The sequence below is a fragment of the Mustela lutreola genome, chromosome 9 (assembly GCF_030435805.1).
Source record: "Mustela lutreola isolate mMusLut2 chromosome 9, mMusLut2.pri, whole genome shotgun sequence".
Lineage (NCBI taxonomy): Eukaryota > Metazoa > Chordata > Mammalia > Carnivora > Mustelidae > Mustela > Mustela lutreola.
In genome coordinates, this window is record NC_081298.1 from 43,781,645 (window position 1) to 43,801,939 (window position 20,295).

The 20,295-nt window shown below is 43.5% G+C and overlaps 1 protein-coding gene across 1 annotated transcript in view; it reads left to right on the forward strand.

The window, feature by feature from the left end:
* The first annotated feature begins 230 nt into the window (after window positions 1-230).
* SLC24A3 (solute carrier family 24 member 3) overlaps window positions 231-20,295 on the forward strand; it is a 480,953-nt gene continuing 460,888 nt past the window's right edge. Inside the window, exon 1 of the mRNA XM_059134152.1 lies at window positions 231-1,390. Within this exon, the coding sequence (XP_058990135.1) occupies window positions 955-1,390 (436 nt within the window). The 5' untranslated portion in view covers window positions 231-954. The remainder of the gene's footprint in view (window positions 1,391-20,295) is intronic.

The window sequence follows — 20,295 nt, forward strand, 5'->3', positions numbered from 1 at the left end:
AGCCAGGGTCCTCCTCCTGAGGTCGGCTAGGGACCCTCAGGCCTCCTTATTCAGGGACAGTGCCGATGCCCTCCTTCCTTCAGCCACAGCACTGGGTTGGGCCCAGCGCAATCGGGGAGTGAAGTGCGAGTCGGGCAGCGCGGGGGATCCAGGACACCCCAGTGAGGCAAGAGCCTCCGGAGAGTCCGGTTCCAGGTCAAGCCTGGCGCGCAGGAGATCCCCCACAAGGGGGTGGAGGGAAACCCAGGAGGCCCCCGGGAGGAGGCGCAGCCAGCAGCTGGGCGCGCGCAACCGAGCGCACTCGCCTCCCCTCGGCTCGGGGCAGAGGGTGGGGAGGGGGCTGAAGAGACCATCGGGTTCTCCGAAGTTTCGGGAGATTCCTTCAGCCCGGAGACCCGCCTCCCGGTGGCGTGCTCCCCAAGCGAGGGCCTTCTGCGCCGCCCCCCACCCCTCCCGGCACTACACGGTCGAAGGATCGCGCGCGGGGCTCCCTCCCCAGCTCAGTCTCCTCCCCACGCGCCCCCTCTCCGCGGCGCCGGCCAGCGCGGGCTGCGTCCCCGGCACTGCCCCCCGCCCGCGCCCGAGCCCGAGCCCGAGCTCGAGCTGCCGCGCCGCCGCAGGCTGCGGGAGCTGCGCCGCCGGTGCTCACGCCTCGCCCGTGCTCCCGGCGCGCCCCGGCCCCGCTCGGCCCCGGCTCCCCGCTCCCCGTTCCCCGCGCGCGGACCATGGAGTGAGGGGGCGGACGGCCCCGCTACGAGCTCCCGCAGCCGGCGAGGCCGGAGCCAGACCGGGTGGCCTCACCAGCCGGCGGAGTTGGCCAGCCGCGGGCCCTCCTCCCGCCGGTCCTTCCCCGCTCCTCCTCCTCGGCCGCCGCCGCCCCCGCCTCCCGGCCGCCCCCGCCGCCCCCGCCGCGCCGCCGCCCGAGGCCAAGCGCGGACGCCGAGCGTGGGAGCCATGGCGCGCGAGGAGGAGAGGGACCCCGAGCGCCGGGAGGCGGCGGCGCGGGCTAGCGGCGAGGAGGAGGAGGAGGAGGGCGAAGAGGGACTGAGCGACAGCGACGACGAGGACGCAGACGACGAGCCCGGCAGCGGCGGGGAAGAGGAAGAGAAGGCGGCGGCCGAGCGGGAGCGCAGCGAGGACGCGCGGCTGCAGCGCGCAGGGTTGCCTCCTGCCGCCGTCCCCGCCGCGGCCGCCCGCGAGAGGAGCGGCCGGCGCCCGCCGGGGCCCCCGCCGGGGCCGCTGCCCTGCTGCCCGAGTATGCCGTCGCCCGACGACGAGGACCGCGAGCGTCGCCGGAGCCGCCGGAGGGACCTTCTGCTGAGCCAGCTCTGCTTCCTGGCCTTGGTGGCGCTGCTGCTCTGGTCGCTGTCGAGCATGCAAGAGCATAATGGTGAGTGCTCGAGGCTCGCCCCGAGTGGGCGCTGCGGCTCCGGCAGCTCGGGGCTCCCGGGCCGGGCGCGGGGCAAGCAGGCTGGCGGGTGGGAGGGGGTGCCGGGCACGAGGACTCCCCCTGCCCCTTGGGGGGCTCGGAAGGAGGGGGCCTCGCTGGCGAGGTCCTCGCAGTGGAGGACCGCGCAGTGGAGACGCAGACGGCACGCGGAGCCACCGGGCTCGCCCTGGGAACGCTTACCTGTGCCTCTTGGCTCTATCCTTCTAACCCACCGGCTGGAGAGATTGGTGGTAGAGGCGGTGGGGACTCTTACCCTAAGGAGGTACTCCCCCCCCTCCCCCCGGCCCAACAATAAAGGTGTCCTGGTAAGACTCGGTACCTGTGCAGGTAACCACCTGTACACCTTTGGCTTGTTGAGAGCACGAAGGGGGGCTGGTGACTGGTGAAAACGTAATTCTCCAGTGTTCTCCATATAGAACACGCGGTGTGGACCAGGTAGAGGGCTCCACACCCGCTTTTCCAGAACAGGTGCCCGGAACTTCGGGTAGGAAAAAAAAAAGTGTTGGCCACCTGGCTAGGGTTTAAGGAATCTACTTGTTCTCTTTCACTGAACACGGACTGGGAAGACTGATCCCTTTTGTGCCTTTGCAGGTCTGGAAGAAATGGTTTAGATTATCCTGCCCATCAGGCTCTCTACTGCTCTCACGGTGCCCTGCAGTGGGTCCGCCCTTTACCCACAACTTTTGTCTTATCTTTGTCCTTGGCTTTTCTTGAGCTGAAATAGACCTTGTGGGGAAATGTGCTCAGAACAGTTGTCCACTGAAAACAGTTTGGACCCTGGCAAACTGTCTAAATAATGGAGGGAGAGACTTGGAAGAATAACTGTTGTAAAAACGGTTTTATATCCCAGCCATTCAAGTGGCACAGTTCGTGGGAAAACAGCCGTAAAAATGGTTGTGAGAAAAAGCCGTTACAAATACGTGCCTTGGTGTTAAGACAGATGTAGCCCTGATACAAGGCGTTAGGAAGTGCAGAATAAAATCTTTTCAATAGTGATGGTAAAAGGGTGGCATCAATTAAAAAAGGGATCTCCCCCAAATTGGCTGGTCTTGTTCTTCCGGGAGGTGGGTAAGCAGATGGTCGGGCTTGGTTCAGGTCTTAACAGACCTCTTGACAGACTTCCTCATATATGGTAATATGAGAGAGTCCGCCTGGGTCTTCAGTGGAGCCCTTGGAACTACAGCTCTCTCCCTTTTTCCCCGAATCCCAGATGATCTGGTGATAGAGGACGGCATCGGGAAGGGCTGTGCTTGGGAGGGAAGCTGGACCTCTCTCAGAGGGCAGTGCCAGACCTGCCAAGAGCAGCTACTGACTGCTTCTTCCAAGAAAGGTTTCTTTTCACTGCCTTTTAATCTACCGGATTTTTATGAGTGCAAAGCCAGTCTGTACTTGGTGCCACCTTTGGAAAGGAACATGTGAAGTCAGTTACTTGCCAGCCATTTTTTCCTGCATGCTGGGGCTCCGTGAGTCCTAGAGTTCCCACCGCTGTCAGGATATGAAAGACATTTTTCTGAATGGAGAATGTGACCCATACAGTTAAGTTCATCAGTGACAGGGGGCTGCCTGGGCCCTGGGAAAGCTGGGATGTTCAGGGGGAAAGGAGGTGGCAGACACTGTGCAAACTTAAAACCTGGTGACTCGAAAGTCATTTTGAAATGGATTCCCTAACAGTGACATTTCTATTCAGGTGCCACCAACTTGGGCATAGTTCCATAGCACGGCTCTTTTCCCCGTCCCTTCCCTTGGTCTCTCTCCTTCCATATTCTTTCTGCCTCTCTCTCCCCTCCCAGAAATGTAGGGCTTCAGGAGACCCCCGCCCTAGCAACTGAAGGTAACAGTGAAAAGCGAGCAGTGCAAAGAAGGATGTCATCCAGCCCCCAAATGGCATGCCCACCCTAATTCTGTCCCCTGTCACCTTTTCTTCAGGTAGATACTCGTTATTTCATTACATGATGCCTAGCCGATTCTCAGCAAGGCTCAGGTGTTTTGAGCTAGTTTTTTTGAGCTAATTAATTAATGTGTGTGAATCCACAAGTGATCATTTAGCTTGGGGGGCAGTTGTCATTCAGCATACTTAAGCATTTGAATAGTGACTTTTACCCTGGAAACTTGGGTGTTATTCTACTTAAGGGTCCTTTCAGTATGGATAAAAAGTTTGGAATTTTAGCCTCATTTTAAAAGATAAGGGGTCTGGGAGAGGCTGAGTGATCCGCTTAAGGTCACACAGCATTTGGGGCATAGAGGGAAGAACCAGCCCAAGGTGGCCTGGCTGTTTGATCCCACCTCTGGTCCCTGCTATTCATGCCACCATCTGGGTGCAGCTTTGTAATATTTATATAAACACATAGGGGGTACCTTGCTAAGGATCAAAGGGGGATTTTTTATTTATTTACCTTGAAAGTCACGCAGTGATTAAACATAACTTCACAGAAGCCTGTTTTCTAACATATATTAATTTTTCTTTTCTTTTCTTTTTTTTTCTTCCTTTTCTTTCTTTCTTTCTTTCTTTCTTTCTTTTTTTTTTTATAAAGAGCACAGTCCTTTCACCAAACCCAAATAGAGAGGTGTTGCAGTTGTGTTACACAGTGTTGTATAACATTCCTGATCGTATGGAATCTGAGCTCCCTTCCTGGACATCTGACTGAACTCCAGTCTAAATTCCTTTCTCTGAGACGGGACACAGGCATTATTAAAAGGGAGGGTCAGTGCTGTAATCAAGACAAAGGTTAACCCTCATGGTAACAAAAGCAGTAATAATAACTGGAACTTGGTGGGCTCTTACATGCCAGGCACCGTGCTAAAATAAGGACACTTTTCATGCGTTGTGTTCTTTAAACTTGCACACACTCTTTGCGGATGGCCCGAGCCTTTGGTGGTGGAGGAAGCAAGTGGGCCTGGGTGTTCTATTTAGATATTGCTGATAAAGATCTCATTTTTTATCTGTTTTCAAAGCCAATTGAAATAAGGTGCCAGATTTCCTATGGGGGGCTTTCTTTTCTTTATCTTGTTTTTTTGCAGTGAGAATGGATTACTTTTGTTTGTTTCGATTGGTTTGAAAGTGTTTAATTTTTGTTTGAAGTAAGGAACCTGGTCATCTTTTTTCCCCAGAAGTCATGTCAAAAAAGCCCAGAGGTTCTAACTCAGGAGTGATTATAGGCATCTCCTCTAGAAAGTTCCTGGGTAGGTGAATAATGAGTAAGGAAAAAAAATGTAATATATATTGCTAAAAACATACACACACACACACACACACACACGTATGTATGTATATACACATGTATGTACATATATTATATATATTCTGGCCCAGTTACTATTGCTAATAACAAATTACCCCAAAGTATAGTGTTGTAAAACTACCATTTTATTTTTTTGCTCACGGATATTTTGGGTCAGGAATTTGGAAAAAGTGTATTAGGGATGGCTTGTCTCTGCTCCACGTCTGGGGCCTCTGCTGGAAGGAGTGAAAGGCTGGGGGACTTGCCAGCTGGGTCTGCAGTCCTCTGGAGGCAACATCACTCCAGTGTCTGGGGTTGATGTCAGCTGGTGGCTGGGACCCTCAACTGGGCTGTCAACCGGAAAACCTACGTGTGACCTCTCCGTATGGCTTTTCCATGGGCCTTAGTTTGAACTTCCTCAGAGCACAGCAGCTGGGTTCCAAGAGGATAAAGGGGAAGTACGTGGCATTTTTCTGTCTTAGCCACAAAAGTCACACAGTATGACTTCCATTGTTTTTTTTGGCCAAGGCAGTGACAGATGGCAGCCCAAGTTCAAAACGGGGACAGAGATGCCCCCACTTACTTAGTGGAGGAGTGGCAGGGTATATGGTAAGGTGAGCAGGCGGGCGTGTGTGTTGGTGTATAAGACGGGCCTGTGTGTTGTGGCTATCTTTGGAAAACCAGGGGGCCAAGGGATAATAACTTAGAGATAAGAGCCATTTCCCAAGGTGGTAAATGGCGAATAACACACACATATTTGAAATACTTTCCAATCATGATCATGTGGCAACGCATCTGAAGTCAGGTGTCGGGTGCACAGGTGGTATTTGGAAAGGGGGCTCTGTGTGGGTTTGAACTGCAAATTTCAGTTGCTGATCTGAGAGCACATCTTTAGCTTTGTGGCTTCCCCTTCCTCAGAGGACAAAGACCACAACCTCTCGATCCCTCCTGTGGCTGACAGGGCTGCCTCGCTGGATTCCCCAGCTTTATCTTCCCTCCCCGCCTTCCCTTTCATGCTGTACTACTCAGGCCTTCCTTCTGCTCCTGTAAGGGGTGACGCTTCTTCTAGCCCCAGACCTGTCACACATGCTGGTTCCATAGTCCCCAGCCCAGCTAGTTCATCCTTTACTTCCAGGCCCAAGATCTTCCTCATCCAGCTAGGTCCCCAGTTTTGCTCTCTGAACACCCTCAATTTTCCCTTCACAGTATTTGTCACAGTTGGCAATTATGTATTTATTTGGTTGGTTTGAGCAATCTGTCGTGCTTTCCAGGTTCTAAGCTCCCGGAGGTCAGGGACCTTGTGACCTTTGCTCACCTTTGTCATCTGTGTCACCTGCCCACAGTAGATGCTCGTAATACGCTTGTTAAGTAAAGAAGCTTTTTTGATTTCTGAACGACAGTACCTGTGTTCAAAACTAGCCACTATGCCTCGGGAGCTCATTTACTAGCATATATTTTCATCTCGTGATTTATAGTTCTGCTGCCTGTCTATCAAATTCAATATTCTTACCCGTTTTTCATGGGCTCACACGGAGCTGCAGAAGGTGAGCACTTTGCCCAGTGTCACTTCGTTAAGTGGCAGGATTTGAACACAAGCCCACTTGCATCCGAGCTGGATGCCGCTGCATTCCCTAGCCTCAGCTTAGGAGGACATGAATAGAAAATGGGAATCACGCTGCCTTTTTCAGTCGACTGGGGAGAGTAAAGGAGTAACAGAAGGTTGCTTTCATAGAAGCAGTATTTTAGAAACACATTGCTTTTCAACCTTTTCTATTTTCTGCCTAAACATATATAGATGTGTCTCTCCTGGCTTTTCTTAGCTGCTCATCAACCCAGATTTTTTCTCAAAGATTTCCTTTACTTGCAAGCCTTGAATCCTTGTGGGAAGATTTCTTTCTTTCTTTCTTTTATTTTTTTAAATACCCCAGAGGGTTGGCAAAGCCAAAAGAATTGCAAAACCACCCATTTGCTGAGAATTCCAAGGCTTGGTAGAAGTTGGCTGATGGGACAGGATTTTGGCAACTCTCTTTTCCCTTAAGGAGATTCCTTTTCTTTGAGTGAAGTAAGTTTTTTGGGGGAAATGGTAGTACACAGACCCTTGTGTTGGGGAGACTTGAGGTAGAGAGCTCAGAAGGCATCCTTGAAGTCACATAGTGGATAGCTAGTATTGTCAGGAAGGTGATGGAAGTTTTTCTGCTCTTTTCCTGCCTTCAATTTCTGTAGAGCTTATTTGGCAATGAATTTTGTTTATCTTTGCAATGGTTTAAAACATGGTATTCTCCTGTAGAGTTTAAGAATTAAGGATTCAGTGGAAGAAGGTTTTCTCTGAGTGGAGTGGTGGTGGCACCATCCAGCTGTTTATAATCCTGGAGCCCTAAGTTGTTAGACATGGATGATGTCTTCTAGACTCTCTCCTGGAAAATACACTTGTCTTGTCCTTGTCCTCATCCTTGGGGGAAGTGACGTTTTTCATTGTTGGGAGTCCTGGGGGTTTTCCCACCCCCACCTTGGGGACACTGTCTTCAGTGTCACCCATTGGAGGAATTCCTGCCTGGATGCTACTGGTGGCACAAGACCCAAGGACTTCCATTCATTCACTCAGTAAACATGTGGTAGGCTTTTTCCTCATTGTTGGGGGTGACTGTGGTGTCTGAGATGGATACCCGGAATATTGTCATCATGGGGGCTTAGACTTTAGTGGGAGGAGAGGTGTTGAACAACTTATTTTCAGGAATTATGACAGAGAATGAATGAGAAATACATCACAGCGTAGAGGAGGTGTTGGTGGTAAGCAGAAGCTGGAATCTAGAAAATAAAAGGAATTAGGTTGGGAATGAATAGGGGATGAAAAAGATAATTTATAAAAAATGGGCAATAGATACAGGCAGGCAATTCAAAAAGCAATTGCAAATGACCAGTAGACACCAGTAAAAACCCTCAGCCTTAATAGTAATCAGGGACATCTAATTTGAAAGATTTATTTATTTGAGAGAGAGAGCAGGGGGCAGGGCAGATAAAGAGAATCTTTAAGCAGATGCCCTGCTGAGTGTAGAGCCCCACATGGGGCTCAATCTCATGAGCCTGAGATCATGACCTGAGCCAAAATCAAGAGTTCTATGGTTACCCTGCTGAGCCACTCAGGCACTCCTCAGAGAAATCTGATTTTTAAAAATGATGAGATACCATTTTTTAAAATCAGATTGGCAAAAATGAAAGCATGTGGTAATGTCAGGTGTTGGCAGAGATGCAGGGGAGACAGCTTCTCTCATTTATTGCGGGCGAGGATGTAAATTGGCTCCCCAAACACTGTGGGGAATTGCAAGGTGATAAGGTTTTAGGTACAGACCCCAAAAGGAACCTTGGCTAATTTGTAATAAAAGGTATAAAAAGGGGAGCAGAGGGATTGGAATGGCAGTGCTTAGACAGTTGAGCCTTGGATGCAAACCCAACTTTCCTGGATCCATCGGTGACCGTGCTGCACGACCCTTTGCACTCTAGACTAAAGATGTTAGGTGGGAGTTCAAGTGAATGGGGAGAAAGGCCTTTGTCGTAGCAGGAGGTGTTCAAACCAATACCAGTTGCTTATTTGAATCATGAAATCTAGCCATTGTTCCTTGCTTGTCAGCCACTCCTTATTTCCAGGAGAGTGAGAATAATTAACGTCTGCTCATCTGTGACCTAGTTGGTGGAATTTCACATTTGCAACTTGGTGTTTCTCTCTTCATTTCTTCCCTGCACTTCTGCCTTTCTGGACCACAGCAAATGTCGTTTTCACTTGCGTGACTTACAGTGGACCCTGATCCTCTAGAAGACAGGAAGTAACAAGTAGGTTGCTTGACTAGGACTTTGATGTGAGCACAAAGAGGGTGGGGGTAGTGTATGCACCACCAGGAGAAAGGGGGGTGCCCCCAGTTGACATCAAGTACCATTTTTTAAAAATAATTTTTTAAAAAAAGCACCATTTTTAAAAAAAGATTTTATTTATTTATTTGGGAGAGAGACAATGAGAGAGAGCATGAGAGGCAAGAAGGTCAGAGGGAGAAGCTTACTCCCCATGGAACTGGGAGCCCGGTGCAGGACTCGATCCAGGGACTCCAGCATCGTGACCTGAGCTGAAGGCAGTTGCTTAACCAACTGAGCCACCCAGGTGCCCCAACACCACCATTTTTTAAGAAAGAATATGAGATAGTCACTTTTGGATGTTTTGATTTTGATAGCTAGTAGGACATCTAGGTGAAGTATATCTGATCATTAAAATCGAGTTTATAAGCTGCAGGTAAAGATAAGTCGCTGCAGATAAAGACCTGAGAATAGTATGCACGAGAGTCAAAATTGTATCTTTGCTTAGCTCCGTGGGTCTCAGTCTTCTCTGTGCGTTGTAATCACTGGGGAACTTTAAACTTTACTTATGTCTGGGTCCTGCCCCCCAAAGATTCTGATGTAATATTTGGGGGGGCAGCCTGGGCATTGGGATTTTTCACAAAAGAAGCAGATAGCCCCAATGTGCAGCTAAGACTGGGCACCACTAGATTAGATTAGGGGGTCAGTATTTACCTTATCATGGACATGTCGTAGCTAAGCTGGGAATTACGCTGGGCTGAATTTTTCTGTCCTGAACAAGAATGCTTCTTTTTCTAAGCCTTCACCACTAATTGAAGCCCAGACTTTCCTCCGGTTACCTTCATCTTCATTCCCTATGTACACTGCCATTGGATATTCTATCTGGTTCTCTTTTTCAAGAAATCTTTCTTGGGTTCTTCCAGCTTGTTCCAGTCTGGACAGGTTGCTTGTTAATCTGCTGTCCAGCTGTCGTTTTGAGATCTCCCTTGAGCTTCTTCCTGCCTGTGGTTTCTTTCCCCCAGCTCTCCATATGTTGAAAGGATCCCATGTATGTTTGCTGTCTTTTTTGGTGTATCCCTTCATTTGTGGAGTACATTTCTGGGGATCACACACACACTCCAGGTGCTTTCTAAGACAGGGGTGTGGAAATAACAAAAACAAAAATTTGAGACTTTGTAGGTTTGAAAATACATTAATTCTAGCCCCACACTTTGAAGATGGAGGGGTGGGTCAGGAATTCAGTTTGGAACACAATCTCTACACAGTTTTGAAGGCCTTGCTCTTATAACTTGCAGGGCTGTCCCTGAGAAGTCTGAGTCTATTTAATTCTTTGGTATGAAACCTGTTTTGCCTCCTCTGAAAGCACATGTGCTCTTTGCTCTGCTTCTAAAGCTCAGGCATATCACAGTTAAATGTCTGCCGTGGTTCTATTTGCATGCATTTTCCTGGGCACTCACCTGTTTCTTTTAATCTGGAAGCAGATGTCCTTTGGATCTGGGAACTTGTGTGATTTCCTCCATCCTCCGGTCTCTCTTCTCTCTGAATTGTCTGTTATTTGGGTATTTGACTCCTGAGATTCTGATTTTGAAGATTCATCTTCTGATTTTCTTATTTCTTCTCCCCTATGTTTTTTTCCCCTCATCCTTTGCTCTAATTTCCATAGGTTTCCTAACTGTATCTTTGAATTTCTGTCGTATTTTTAGTTTCCAAGAGCTCTTTTTTATTTCCCCTGTGCAAGTTATTTTTAGTAGCATCCTGTTCTGCTTCATCAATACAAGTATCATCGCTTGCATCCCGACTCGGTTTCTCCAAGTTGCTGTTATCTATTTTTCTGTTTTGTTTTTCATGTTATGGGCTTTCTTTGAAAACAATGTGATCCTTGGTGTCTACTCATATTTACATGAGGCCATTGAAATGATGATTGGAAACTGTGCAAGGAGCAGGGTCTGTTGACTGTTTCTCTGTAAGGTGATCTGGCTGGGCCACGTCTCTGGGCAGTGCTTCCACATCTCTAGTTCTGGATCTTTATCAGTGGGTCGTCAGATTTCCCAGAGAGGGGTCACCCTGTGTCCTGTATAGGGTGGGAGATCAGTGGGCATACAGTGGGAGAGGAAGTGGAGTTTAGGGTGTGTCGTTCAGCGGAAACATTCCTCTAGGCTCAGTGAGTTGTCTCAAGGGTGGCTAGGAGTATGACAGAGCCGCACAATTTATTTTGATCCATTGCAGGACCATCCTGAGTTATTTCAGGCTCCCTTCTTCCTGCCCGTCTCCTTCCATTCCTGTCTTCCTCCTTTTTCTTTCTCTTAACTCCTGGACACGCCAAACTGGTAAGAACTGTGGCCTCCTGGGAGAGCTTATGCTCAGGGGCAAGGGGGAAGCATAGTTTTCACCATCTTCTTAATTTTAACTGGCCTTTTTATGGAGGTAGTTGTAGATACACAGCTGTTGTAAGAAATAATGCAGAGAGACTCCTCACACGTTTTCCTCAGTTTCCTTTAATGGTAATGTTTTGCAAAAGTCTATTATAATATCATAACCAGTGTAGTGCCTTAGATACAAGCCACGGACCTCATTCAGATATCCCAAGTTTCATTAGTGTTCATGTGCACGTGTGTGTACGCATGTGTAGCATGTGTATGTGTGTTTGTATGTACATGTAGTATGCATGTGTGTGCAGGCTGTATGTGTATAGCACGTGTGGTGTGTGTTTATGTGTGTACACATGTGTATGCATATGTGTAGTGTGTATGTGTGTGCAGTGTGTGTGTATGTGTGTGTTCTGCACAGCTTTATCACCTGTATCAGTTGCCGTAACCACCATAATCAGAATGCCAGACAGATCCACTGTCACAACGGCAACTTACATTCCCCTTTCCACAACCGCACAGCCCTTGTACCTGTTTACACAGAAGGAACAGGCGAGGTAAGTAACTCGTGTCACTGCCAAGAATAAAGTTAAAACATTATAACTTCTCGAGTGAAAGGCTACTTATAAGCTGGGGGTGGGGAGAGGAGTGTGAAGTCTGTCGACGTTCATGAACCTGGGCCGTGGAGACCTTGGTCAGTGATGGCATTCCTTCCCTCCAGGGATGCCACCGTGTGCTAAGTGCCAGGTTAAGGCTGCGTGGAACTGGGGACCAGTTTCTCTAATGGGTCATATTTTTTGTCATTTGCACAGCATTTCTGAATGAATGCTCCATGAAAAGTTTACCCAAGCTTCTTTTTCATTCAGGCAGGTTAGCCAAGCTTTCTGCAATCCTAGTTTCACCATTATTTGTTTCCTGGGGAATTAGAGATGGAAATCTTGGGGACCATTGTCTCTTAACGTCTGGCTTTATGTTTAAGGAAGCTGATGTGAAAGAGAATTGTAATCAGGGCCCAGATCCTCATTTTCTGACTCTCTGCTTAGTAAATAACTACCCCCCACCCCCCGAAAATTAAGGGTAGGAATATAGTTAGTGCAGATGGATTCTGGATTATTTCAAATTTGGAAATGTTTCTGAAGTGTTAGGACCTTGTTGGGAATTATTTGGCATGCAGTGTGGTCACTGTATGAGGAAAATGAGGGAATTTCAGGGGCAGCTGCTTCTTGTAACAAAAGATTTTTTTTTTTTTTTCAGAAATATTTGCTCTTAGGACACTCCTGGCTTGCTTCAGGAGAAAGTTAACATTATTGGGTTACCTTTCACTTTGCTAGTTACCTCATGCAGCTATGAGAATGATTGGTTGTTTTGAAGATGAGTGCCCATGAATTTTTCTTGTTGGGGTCTTTGAGTTGACAGGATTTCACCATTTTTCGTACCTGGTATTGCAACTCTAGTCTGTGATCTAAACACCACTTCCAAACAAAGCAAAGCTTCCTAGGACCTTAAGACCCTAGGTTTTTGAAAACCCCAGGATAATTCCCTTCTGGGTGGGATTTCACAGTGTGATCATTTGAAATCACAAGGGTTTGCTGGGGTAAGTGCAGAAAGAAATCTCATTGTACCTACTTACAATAAATCGACATGAGGATGGGTCAATTGCAGTATCTTCCAACATTATGGTATATTTCCTCCCTTAGGTATTGCAAAATTCATAGAATACTATATAAAATGTCTTGGATACTGCTTTTGAAACTAAAACTAGTAATATACAAGAAAGTTGATTGACAGGATCCAGAACAAAAATATCACCCCTTAGAAACTTTGTCAAACTAGCCCTTTGTAATGATATCCTTCCTCATCCCTAACCTCTGATCTGTGTGCTGACACCATGGTTTTTGTCTTTTTGAGAATGTCCTACACATGGAATCCCACACGATGGAATCTTTTGACATTGGCTTCTTTGGCTCAGACTCTCAGATTTGTCTACATTGTTGCATGTGTGGGCCATTCATTCCTCTTTATGGCTGAATAGTATTCCATTAAATAGGATCTACAACAGCTTGTTTATCTATTTGCCTATTGAAGAACTTTGGGGTTGTTTTTAGTTTTGGTAATTATGAGTAGAGCTGCTTATCAGTATTCAAATCCAGGTTGTTGTTTTTTTTTCTTAAATTTCTTTTTCTCACCTTATTATGCTGGCAGAGACTTCCAATACAATGTTGAGTTTGAGTGGACATGCTTGCCTTACCCTGATTACTTAGGGAGAAAGCCTTCAGTCCTTCATCCTTAAGTATGATGCTTGCTGTAGGACTTTCATAGATGTCCTTTATCAAGTTGAAAAAGTTCTCTTCCACTTACAGTTTATTGAGAATTTTTTTTCTTGGTTCAAAATATCACTTTATTATTAGGAATTTATAAGTTGCCACAAAAATCTACTACATTTTTATTTATTTTATTTAAAAAAATTTATTTTATTTTTTCAGTGTTCCAAGGTTCATTGTGGTGCATAAACAGTGAGTGTTGAGAATTTTTATAAGGATGGATATTGAAGTTTGTCAGGTGGTTTTCCTGTTCAATTGATATGATCCTATGATTTTTATTCTTTAGACAGTTAATATGATGGACTGCATGGGTTGATTTTCAAATACAGAATCAGCCTTGTGTACCCTGGAGAAGCCCCACTTGATCACTGTGTTTTTGTGTGTGTGTGTGTGTGTGTGTGTGTGTTTTAAATTTTCCTGAATTTGGATTGGTCATATATTATTGCAGACTTTTGCATCTGTGACCACCCAGGGTATTGGTCATAGTTTTCTTCTCTTGTACTATCTTTGTTTAGTTTTTCTGGCCCCACAAAATGAATTAGGAAGTACTCCTTTCCCCTGTATTTATTTCTAGATGAGGTTGTGTAGAATCGGTAGATTCTGAATGTTTAAAAAACATTGGTAGATGCTGAATGTTTCAAAAAGTTTGGTCATTTATATTTTTTGTGAGAAAAACTTATTAATGTCTTATTTTAATTTATCATAAACATGGCACCAAACTTGACAATGAATTTTTAATGTCCACATAATGATAATTTTAAAAATCACAGTATTTTTCTTAGTATTTATAGCAAGTGATATTTATCGGACACTTTGCATGCTCCAGGCACTGTGTAACTGTTTTTACATGTATTGACTCCTTTAATCACCATATCCAATGGAGTAGATACCATTATAATCTCCATTTTACATGCAAAGAAGAATAAGATGAAGCATGTAAGTAACTTGCTTAAAGTTTCGGTGTGACCTATATCATTTGAATTTAGGTTGTCTGATTCCAGACCTCATGGTCTTAACTATTACATTGTATCCTCCAGTTATATTATAATTTATTTATTCAGGCCTCCATTTGGGATATTGAGTTATTTTCTATGTCCTCACTGTGATGAATGTTCTTGTACTGAAATCTTTGGTAATCGATGACAGTTCCTTAGTCTGGATTCCTAGAAGTGCTATGTCAAAGTGCATGCCTATTGTAAAGGCTAATAACATCCTGCTATGTAATTTTCCAGGAACTTGGAAAAATTAGAAGTTCCAACAGCAATAGTTTGAGAGTGCTCAATTCAGTGTTCTCTTCCAGAATTGAATATTATGATTATTTTACATATTTTAAATTCAGTTTGATTGTGGAGAGATGGTATCTCATTGCTTTACTTTGCATATTTTCATACTATTGAAGCTGAATATTTAAAAAAGTTTGGTCGTTTATATTTTTTGTGAGAAAAACTTATTAATGTCTGTTCTCCATTTTTTTTCTAAGGGGATAATTGTTTTTCTTAATGACTTGTAAAAAGCTCTTTATATATTCTATATATTTGTCTTTTATTCTATATCAGAAGTTTTGCCCCCACCCTTTTTGGTGTACAGATTTTCATTTTTTATCTGGTCAAAACTGTATCTCTTTTCTCTTGTATTTTTCCATTGTTTTATTGTTAGACCTAGGATCTCAAGTGTGTGTTTATTCCATATAATCCTCTATGTCTTTTTTCCTCCTGTTTGTATGGTTTAATTAAAAAAAAAAAAAAAAAAAAAAAACCTCTTTATTTCATTTGGGATTTACCTGAACTAAGATGAAGATTTAACTTGAACAGAGGAGCAGATTTAACAGTTAAATTGTTTATTGAGTAATCTTTCCTTTGCCCACACATTTGTGGAATGACCTTTTAATCCGTGCTTGTTTGCTTATATATCAGAGGCAGTTGCTGTGATGTCTGTTTTGTTCTATTTTCTCATTAATTAATTATTGTAGCTTATTAGGATATTAATTATCTAATGGGGCAGGACTTCTCTCTTGTTATTCTGGGAGAAAAAAAATCATTTGTTGTTATCACTTGTTTATCCTTCCAGGTGAACTTTAGAATCTCTGTTGAATTTTGCTCAAATGCCTGTGGGTTTTGACAAATCTATAAATAATCTGTGGAGAAATGGCATTTTACAGCATTGATTCTTTTCATTCCTGGTGTGCTTTTTCATTTGATCAAGGCTATAAAACAAATCTGTCAAGATTAATAATTATTTCCCTATCTCCTTCTTACATATATTTGTGAAAACTATTATTATTTATTCTGACTGTTGTTTTATTCTTTATATATTCTCTTAAAATATTCAATCTTTACAATTTTTTCTTTCTTCTTTATATTTTATTCTTAAGTTTTAAACTATGCAAGTAATAATAAACACAAATTTGTTATACAAACCAATACCTTGTATTTTCCTATAGTTTTCTATTAAAGGGGATTTTTATTTCTTTATTTTTTTATGATAAAAGTGCTCAACAAATTAGGTTTATTTGTTTTTTCTTTTTGGTTAAGTTTTTATTTTAATTCTAATTAGTTAACATACAGTATGTTATTAGTTTCAGGTGTACCCGTATAGTGATTCCACACTTCCATACAACATCTGGGGCTCATCACAACAGGTGCACTTGGAGGGCATTTTTATTTTTAATTAATTAATTAGAGAGAGAGAGAGATCTGAGCATGTATGAATGGAGGGGGGCAGAAGGAGAGGGAGAGAGAGAAGGCTGCATGCCCAGCATGGAGCCTGACATGGGGCTCAATCCCATGACCCTGAAATCATGACTTGGGCTAAAATAAAGAATTGAATGCTTAAAGGACTGAGCCACCCTGGCACCCCAGAGGGAATTTTTAGATTCATGCTGTAGTTGGGTGGTTTTTTACTGGTGGCTCTTGTTAGGTGCTTTTCATTATGCTATGGAAGTTTCCTTTTATTTCTCATTTTCTGAGACTTTTCTTTTCTTTTATCTGCCATGGATGTTTTATGTGAGCAAATGCCCTATTAACATTTGTTGAAGTGTTTAGTATAATGTAACATAAATAAATATCCATGTGAAGCTACTCCTGAGCTAAACCCCAGATAGCCATGATTTTTTTTTTCCTTTAATAGGATACTGGGTTTGATTTGTTCATATTCCTTATAGGATTTTTGCTGTTATATTCTTGACAGATATTGACATACAGCTTCCCTGCCAGGTTTTGGTGTTAGCATTGGAGCAACCTCACAAAACTATTTGATGATTTCCAAGTTCTCCTGTGTTCCAGAATATTTTATGAAGCAAGGAGTTGGCCTGTAACTTTAAAATCTGCAAGAACATTTATATGGGACTGCCTGGCCTTTACCTGGTCTGTAGCAATCTTTTTAAAAGTAATTTTGGAGAAACTTTTCAATTTCTGCCACTGCTTACTTTTCCATGGAGCTAATTTGTTTTCTCAGAAGTGTCCATTTCATTAAGGTGTTTTAAAATGAACCAAATTATGCAGTGTATTTTAAAATTTCAACTTTTTCTTTTATTGTGATTATGTAATACTTTCTCATTACTAACTTAGGTGTTTCCTTTTTCCTTGATCAAATTTGACTGTATTTGGTTTATTTTATTATTTTTGGAAGATCCATCTCATGTATCTTTTTTTTTAAATTTCTTTTCAGTATAACAGTATTCATTGTTTTTGTACCACACCCAGTGCTCCATGCAATCCATGCCCTCTTTAATACCCACCACCTGGTTCCCCCAACCTCCACCCCCCGCCCCTTCAAAACCCTCAGATTGTTTTTCAGAGTCCATAGTCTCTCATGGTTCACCTCCCCTTCCAATTTCCCCCAACTCCCTTCTCCTCTCCATCTCCCCTTGTCCTCCATGCTATTTGTTATGCTCCACAAATAAGTGAAACCATATGATAATTGACTCTCTCTGCTTGACTTACTTCACTCAGCATAATCTCTTCCAGTCCTGTCCATGTTGCTACAAAAGTTGGGTATTCGTCCTTTCTCATGGAGGCATAATACTCCATAGTGTATATGGACCACATATTCCTTATTCATTCATCCGTTGAAGGGCATCTTGGTTCTTTCCACAGTTTGGAGACCATGTATTTTTATCAATTTTGCTCTTCCCCCTGTTTTCTGAATCAATTACAACACTAATCGTTCTTTAAAAATCTTAATTCCTTTGTTTTCTAATATATTGAATTAAGTGCTTTATTTGCATATTTTTATTATTTCTTGTTAATGGTGCATTTGTCCTTGAGGGAAGCTTTAGACTCACCTTATAAGTTCCAAAGTGTCAGGTAGTCATTATTCTACTTTTCAAATAGTCTTGTCATTATAGTTTTATTTTTTCTGCAAATTAATTATTTAGGAGAGTGATTTTTAATTTCCAAGTTTATGTGTTTTTTTAAAAACACTAATTTCTAATTGTCTTTCAGTTTGTCCAGAGAATATGAGCTTTGATTGTGGTTTTTCATCTGCCTTGGTTGTTTCTTTTTGGAACATGAACTGTTTGTGATTGGATACCCATTTGTCTGTCTTTCATATCTATCATCTTCTCATTTAATCATTTCCCTCTTTTTGCCATTTCCTCTTCATTATGCAAGAGTTTCTACTTTTTTTTTTTTTCCTCCTCAATGGTTTTATTTTCAGCACTTTGGGTCTGCTCTGCTGCCTTTTATTCCATTTAGAATTTGTTCATGCATTTCCATCTTTTTAATTTCATATCTTGTCCATCCTCATATTAGCTAGCTGCCATTGTAATCTTAGCCTTTCTGCCCATTTTTAATTTTCTTTCGTATAGCCCATATTTCTTTTTATGCCATTGAGATTATAAAGTAGTTTCTTTCTAAAATTTACTTCTACTTCTTTTAATAAACTATTTTTGGAAGTATAGTATTCTTTATGTTGCAGTGAATTTTTTTTTTTTTTTGAGTTATCCACCCTTGAAAGAGAAGATCCAGGCCCTGTGTGTGCCTGGGAAAGGACTCCTCTGTCCCTCCAGAGCACCCTGCCATATCGTGATACTATTAGCGTATCTTCAGCTGAAGGTCTGGTTGGCTGTTTGTTCATAGTCTTGACCAAATTCCCTGTGTTTATGTGACTTTTCTAGGGTAATTCAGCTTGCCTGAGAGGAGATATCCTGGTAGTTTGAATATTTAGATGGAGCTTTATTCATATAATTGCAATCAGTGATAGTTCTAGAGACAGTTCATTAAAATCTTCCACCCCAGTTTGTGTCTTCCTTTGGTTCTGCTTGTCTCTTCTCTTTGTTGTTATTCTGCAGATGGCAATATTCCCCCATCCATCCACTCTTTCCCCAGGTTGAGTTATAGAAAGAGATATTCATGGGGTGGAGAGCCCCTTGAAAGCATTTCCTTTCAGCAGCTTGGTTCTGAAATAGGGGTTCATGCCTGGGGACTGGTGGGCTGTAGCCCAGCTCTCACTTCCCACAGCACCTGTCATGTCCCCTTCTTCTGTTTCAGGAGCTCATCCACACTCTGTGAATGTAGGAAAGGGCGAGTCACATATTGTTGACTGATGACCATAGTATCTGCCTATGCAGATTTCTGCTTTACAGTTTCAGTTTGTTACAAAGAAGAAGAAATTTCTTATTCATGGATAGCGGGATTCAGGAACAGCTGAATCTGTCTAGTATTAACTGACTGGTCCGTGTTTTTTCCATGCTCACACCTCTTTCACATATTTTATCTCACTGGATTATCTTCACTGAATGATGAATTCGATATTATTATCCTCTTTGGGTTAAAGTGACTTGCTCTAAGTCACACAGGTAACAGTGGTGGTTTCCACTGTGCTAAACATCTCTGAGGAACAATTCCTGCCAGGAAGTTCAACAGAAGTAACCCCAGTGTGGTAGGCAGAATAATGTCCTCCTCCCTGTCAAAGATGCCCGTGTCCTAATCCTGGGAATTTGTGAATCTATAGCATGTGGCAAGGGTGAATTAAATGAACTAATCAGCTTGTTTCAAGATGGGAGAGTATCCTGGATTATCCAGGTGGGTCCATTGTGATCACAGGGGTCCTTGTAAGTGAAAGAAGGTGGCAGAATCCGAGGTGGGGGTGGTCCACTGACTGGCTTTGAAGATGGAAGGGGCCATGAGCCAAGGAATGTGGGCAGTTGCTGGGAGCTGGGAAAGACAAGGAATGGGTTCTCCTGTGAAGCCTCCAGAAGGAACAACAGCCCTGCTGACACTTTGAATTTAGCCCACCAAGATCCCTCCCTGTTGGATTTCCAATTCTAGAAGTATAAGATTCTGGTTTGTTTTAAAGTCACTGAGATTGTGGGAATCTCTTGCCACAGCATTGGGAAACAAACACACTCCGCATATCAGACTTTATGGTCTGTTTTTTTCATTGTTTTGTTTTTATTTTTTCTTTAAGTTTTATTTATTTGTTTGGGAGCAGGGAAGGGCAGAGGCAGAGGGAGACAGAGTCCTAAGCAGACTCTGTGCTGAGCATGGAGCCCGGTGTGGAGTTTGATCCCACGAACCTGAGATCATGGCCTGAGCTGAAACCAGGAGTTAGATGCTTAACCAACTGTGCCACCCAGGTGCCCTATGGTCTCTGAGAAGTAGGAATAGGAAGTCCTGGAAGGATCTACTGTGTGTGCACATTACATAGGCATTTACCTGGACCCTCATTTGATATACAGTATATTTATTTTATCACTGTTCTTGTGCTACCCTCCCAAGGAGAATGTCAGCTCCCGGGAGCAGGAACTTCCTCTGTTGTGTTCACTGTCTTATGCCCAGTGTCTGGTTTGGAGGAAAAGCTCAATAAATATTTGTTAGATTATTTCTTTTTGCCTGGATGATACTGTACTAACAAAATGGAGTCTCAGTTGCTTCCTTAATGGAATACTGCCAACTGTATAAGTAGTAACAAAAATAAAAAGAAGAAACTGAGTTAAAATGATTACTTTTCAGTGTTTTTTCTAGTGTCTAGTCATATACATAATTTTCTTCTTTTTAGAGTTAGCAGATTCTTGTCTCATACTCTCAAAGGATCCTCTCACAAAATAAGATAGGTGATCATTATAAAATAAATACGGTGTTGTAGATTACATTGTTGAC